This window comes from Stegodyphus dumicola, chromosome 6 (assembly GCF_044657685.1).
Source record: "Stegodyphus dumicola isolate Sdum_Otavi_A_Nest chromosome 6, ASM4465768v1".
In the NCBI taxonomy this organism is placed as follows: Eukaryota; Metazoa; Arthropoda; class Arachnida; order Araneae; family Eresidae; genus Stegodyphus; species Stegodyphus dumicola.
In genome coordinates this window covers 136,883,042-136,889,041 of record NC_140773.1, presented here as the reverse complement: position 1 = coordinate 136,889,041, position 6,000 = coordinate 136,883,042, and the positions used below count along the sequence as shown (strand labels likewise).

At 37.8% G+C, this 6,000-nt stretch overlaps 1 protein-coding gene across 4 annotated transcripts in view; it reads right to left on the bottom strand.

Annotated features, from left to right (window-relative positions):
- Positions 1–260: 260 nt before the first annotated feature.
- Positions 261–6,000, bottom strand: part of LOC118190077 (uncharacterized) — a 115,150-nt gene continuing 109,410 nt past the window's right edge. For 3 of the 4 annotated variants that reach the window (XM_035360768.2, XM_035360776.2, XM_035360785.2), the window contains 3 exons: positions 5,878–5,980; positions 5,449–5,523; positions 261–418 (listed from right to left, as the gene is read on the bottom strand). In XM_035360768.2, coding sequence (XP_035216659.1) covers positions 351–418; positions 5,449–5,523; positions 5,878–5,980 — 246 coding nt within the window. In that variant the 3' untranslated portion in view covers positions 261–350. Of the gene's footprint in view, positions 419–5,448; positions 5,524–5,877; positions 5,981–6,000 lie in introns of those variants that run through there. The other variant, XR_004758356.2, reaches the window with a different exon arrangement.

Genomic DNA, 6,000 nt, shown 5'->3' with positions numbered 1-6,000 from the left:
CTATTTTACCGATGGACCGTTTCTAATAAAAAAATGAATAAAATACTTGACTTCTATTCTAACGTTTACGATGCTATTTTGACTTCATCCCTCATCTGAATGCTGCAATTATAAAAAGCTTCGATTTCGCAGAGAGAAAAAGCAGGATCACATCTCGAACAGAGTCATATTGGCCCATCCGACAGGTTAGAAAATTATCAAACACCTTTAAAAATAATTGACACCACCTGAATGTATTCGAATATTGAAAAATCTCTCTCTCTTTTTTATTTATTTATTTATTTATTTTTTTATTTAGAAACATATTTGATGATTTTCAGGATCTCATACATTAGACATTCTTTCTAAATTTATTCATCTTCAGGAGGAGGAAGCTTTTGAAGTACACCTGTATTGCCATCGAGCTTTGCGTAATCACCTACGATAAATAAAGCAAGTTTAACTACATTATATATAAATGCATAAATATCTTTGTTTTACAGAAAGAGTTATGTAGTCGAGGGATTGCAATCTGCAAAGTCTTTAAAAAAAGAGAGAATAAATTTTAAGCCCTGATTTTGATTTTTAACACCCTTTTCGACTCTTTCTGTCACATATTATTTAATGATCAATGTTATTAGCACTTAAGTAAATAAATGAAAATATTAAAAATCGATAATTTGTAATATTCTTTCAAACATCAAAGTATATTACTACTGGCCATTAAATTGCTTCACTATGAAGGCAGCATGCAACAAATGTCAAATCTGCATGAAAAAGTACTACATGCTGGGATACACAAATGATTACCATTCCAGTATATGCGCATCAAGTAGTAACGCCATCTAAAATGTACAGGGTGACCCAAAAGTCTGTTAACATTTGAAAATTTAAAAATTCATGGAAAAATGTAAGTAGAGAGGTAAAAATTGACACATATGCTTGAAATGTCATGCGGTTTTATTGAAAGCAAAAAAAAGTGCTTAAAACGGCCAACAAATGGTGCTTCACATGATAACAAAGCAATAATTCGCATAATAATTGATTTTTAGCAAAGACTATGTTCTTTATAACAAATATTCAACGTGTCGGCTGTCATTCATCAACAAGGTGAGAAATTGCCGTCGGATGTTGTTTTTTCGCATCCCTAATGAGGCCGGACGATTGCGGTAGACTTGGGATTACAGATAGCTCCACAGCCAATAATCACAGGGATTGAAATCTGGGGATCTGAGAGGCCAAGCATGATGGAAGTGGTGGCTTAGCACACGATCCTCACCAAAAGATATGCTCAAGAGAACTTTCACACCTGTAGCAGAATGGAGTGGAGCGCCCTCCTGCATGAAAGTGATACCTTCCAACAGGTGTTTATCAGCCAGACTAAGATGATGTGATTCTGTAACATATCAGAGTACCTCGCACCCGTCACACCGATAGTTTGAATAGCAGAACACGCATTTCCTCTAAGGAAAAGGGTGCGATCACAATTGATGTGATAAATCAACCATATTTTGATGACCAACACCCAAAGGTGAGGATAGAAAATTGACAAATTATGAAGGAACTGATTCCCTCTCTCACTAGAGCCCATTTCATATACGTTTCTCATGTGGCGTCGCTGAAATTTGTTCCCCAGCGCCATATGTTGGCCTTTTTCCGTAATTTCGTTTTGCTTTCAATGAAACCATATGTCATTTCAAGCATGTGTGTCAGTTCTTACACTCTACCTACAGTTTTCCGTGAATTATTGAACTTTCAAATGTTAACGGACTTTTGGGTCACTGTATATAAACGGGAAGATTACACAGCGGATTTTTCATCTGGAAATCGCTTAATATTGTTTGTCTGTGTAAAGATCGTGTTTTGCCTCGGTTTAAGAAAAAGAAACTCTTTTGGAATTCAACCTGTTCAAGATCTGGCTACGGTTTTCCATGACACTGCTGTTCCTGTTGATTGGAATTCCATCACTGTCAAGCGAATACAGTATCGAAGAATCCTAAAAGGCCCTACTGAACACCCTGCAGGATCTCAGAGATTCTGGGCCACGAAAAAAACAGACATGTTATCCTCTCAGCCTTGCGGGATCGTATAGCGACGTCATTTACCCTGAATCTTGAACTCGGCTCGATAATAAGTGCCCGCACAGTGCGACAACGTCTGCACCGCCACATAATGTGAACACAGCGACCATTGCTGCGGCTTCTCCTGACGCTGTAGCAGAGACGTCTGGGTTTACAGTGATGCCAGGCAGATGGCACTGGACAGAGGAATGGCGCTACGCGGTCTGTTCAGACGAATCCCAGTTCTACGTAAAGCATAATGATGGACGTATTCGTGCATGGAGATACTGGGGAGAACGATTGTTGGCAGCATTCATTCATCATCGTTATACGGGCCTAGCACGGCCTAGCATAATATTTCAAACAGTGACTTTTCGAGTGTTCTTAAGAAGAAGTTTTTTTCGCAATAGTTCTTATAATAGTTATTTTCTACTTATAGTTTTACTTCTGCTTTTTCTGTTTTCACTTTTCCCCACATGTCGGAAGAAAAAAAGAAAAAAAATATCTGAGGATCAAAATGCAATGAAGAAAAAGAAAGCGAGAGGAAGACTTAATAAACCATAACTTTAAAATTAGTTTTTCCCAAACCCAAAGAATACCCAAGCTGACGCTACTAGCACTAGTTGTCTCTCAACGTCTCAGCTGCCATTGAAATTGCCAAAAAGAACTAATAATCAGAACGAGTTAGAAAGTGTTTTCAAACGGGAATTACCTTTAACTCCAATGCAGCCGGTGGAAAAAATGGAAGATATACTAGTGAAATCTACACTTTCTGCAGTAGATACGCATTTGCTGTGTCTGATGATTCCGGATTATGCTCAAGTCCATTATTGCCATCCAAAGTTCAAGCCTTAATAGAAAATGGTCTGGATATCCTGGTTTCGAGTTTCAATTTCCCAAAAGACAATAATGGACGTAAATGTTTTTAGATGTACTTTTTTCGAATCTTGCCCAACAACGAAAGAGTTCAAAAAGTTGCTAAATTCTGCTGAAAAAAAAAATTGTTTTATTGTTTTTATTGTACAATTTTTAACAGTTTCGGAAACGCAAAACTAAGTAGTTCTGAATTTAACGAATGGAACCACTTAAATGAGCACTTGAAACTGCATGAATAAAATAAAATGCATTTCCGGAATCTACATCTTCGGTCCGATTTCTTAGAACGATTACGAAGGAATAAACCTGTTGATTCGGAATTTCAAAATTTATTAAAAAAAGACTAAGCATTGGCGCGATGTTATTGAAAGAATTATCTATGCCATTGAGTTTTTAGCCAAACAAAACTTAGCCTTCCGTGGTTCTAGTAACAAGTTATTGGAAAGAAATAATAATTTTTTAAAGTGTACAGAAATGATCACAAAATTTGACCCTATCATGCCTGTTTATATTAATAAAATTCAAACTCATAACTATGCTTTATTACCTTGAAGATAAAATTCAAAATGAAACAATTAGCTTATTAAGGATAATATAAAGCAAATTATTTTAAGTAAGGCAAAACAGGAAAAGTATTTTTCTATTTTACTTGGTTGTATCCCTGATGCCAGCCATCAAGAGCAGATATCAATTTGTATGAGGTATCTTAATTTAGAAAATACAGACCATGAGTATTGAAGAAAGGTTTTAGTATTTTGGTGTTACAGCAGATATGACTAGTGAAGGACGAACAACATTCTTATTAAAGAATTTAGTGGAAAATGGTTTAGATATTAGTAATTTACCTGGCCAAAATTACGACTATGGCTTAAACATGAGAGGTAAACAGTTTTCGAGTAATTATGCACAAATCGTTGCTTTTCCGAATTAAAAAGTTAACCTAAGTTTAACATAATATGTAACTGCACTTACCATTTTATGTAAAAAAAAAAGCAATAACAACAAGCAATCACAAAAAAGATAAATGATGCAACAAATTACTACTATTGGAACAGTAGACACAAAATAAGGATTAAGCAATTTGTCGAATGCATCTAACCTTACATGCACATCGACATCACGTATTTTCACGTTCAAATATGACAGAAGAAACCACCAGAAATGAACTCCTGCTCTGGTTATAACTTTCAAATAAGACAGTGTGCTAGGAAGAACGGGTACTCAGATCTGGCAATCTCGAGGCTGCCTTAACACAGTTAACCCCCCCCAAAAGCCTAGAGGCGATCCAGGCCGCTAACTTATCGGTTGAGCTGTCGAGCTGAGCTAAGACTAAGCTGAGTCGATAGAAATACTCAGCAACTCACATTCCACGTCCCCGTTCTGGAGGATGGGTAAAAACATTTGCCATCAACAGGGGCCCCAATCCCGGACAGCAGAACGAAGCCACTTAAACACTGTCAGACAGACCGGGTCACCAAGTCGGCCTGCTAATACTACGTCATGGTATACAGATGCCGGCTTTAGGTGCCCCCTGGGGGAAACCAAGGAAGGATATGAATATCTAGATTTGAGACTCCAGGTGGTGCCCACTGAACACTTTAAGCAGTTTAAAGGCTCTCTGAATTCACCAACTCCACCGAAGGGGGTGTTTTGTCTCGGACATCCATGACTATCTGACTATATGGCTCAACCGCAACCAGCTGAACGAACAAGAACGCCATATGGTCCCCGCCGGGTCTGAAACAGCCATCGCTAGCGATGACTCCAGTCCTGCGGAGACTGATTTTAAACACCCGTGGCCTAGACTGCCTAGGTACCGGTCCTAATCAGTAGCTTCCCAGGTTTTATTTGAGTCGACCCCAGAGGGACGTTTAAATAAGAAAAGAATTTTTTTGTTCAGACAGGCAGCGAGACGAACTGCTTGTTTTAATGTTTGCTCGGCGCCTTTTTGACTCGGCGCCGTCGTGCGTAACACGACCTTGCACCTATTGTCGGCGCAGACCTGTTCCAGTCATCTCTTTTTTGCAGAGCCGGTAATGTGGACAGCTGCTATTACGTTCCGTGGCAGTGCTCTATCTTTGAAGCTTACGTGAAGCCACTTTTCAACAGGACACTAATGACAGCATGTTTTCCATGATGTCCTGAATTTCCTTTATATAGAAATTATTCGACTTTTGCTTTGGCCAACGCGTTCTCTAGATCTCTCACCCTTTAAGACCATCGGGTCATGGGCTGCCTAGAGACTGTCATGCTACCACTTCTCCGCCATTATGATTGATAAAGAGGTGAAGTTGCATGGAATGAAGTACATTCATTTGTCATTAAATTTATCTCCATGGCTAGCCTGATTACAGCCATTGTACCCATAAGAGGTGGCAGTTCTGTTTACTGAATTATGCACGCCGTGTACCTCAAATTACATGCAAATTTAATTATGTCTTCCATAATACTGTATATATGTATAATAAATAAGATTATGCTCTTTGCTTTTTGGTGTAATTGTTTTAATGGCCAGCAGGATAATTACACTTACCTGTCTGAAATTTTCTAGTTGCTCCATGCATTCCTGCAATGCAAGGTATGCCATACTCTCGACTGACAACAGCTCCTAGAAAGACAGATACCATATTTTAGCAGATCTAATAACAATAAAAATATTACATACGATATTATATGTTTATTCCCAATAAAACAGCAATAAAATATTATATATTTATGTTTTGAACAATAAAAATATTATACGTTTATTTGTCCAAACATTCTAGACGCAGCTTTCCTGAATCTCACATACTGTAGCCGAAAACTGGGTATATGCGTGTGTTATTGTCATCAGTTTTAAAATTTTGTTATATTTGTTTATAAAACTTTCTTTTATAGATGAAAATATTTCTTTATTCTAACATACTTTATTCAATTCTGCCTTTGTTTATGATTAAAGGAAAGAAGAATAAACAATAAATACCATGAGAAATGAGTCCTCCCAATTCCGTAACGACTCCAGCTAATATCGGAAAACAAGGTGTCCAGCCAATATCTGTGCTGTAGGTCACCAGAATCTCTCCGGGCTGCAATGAAAACACGTAAT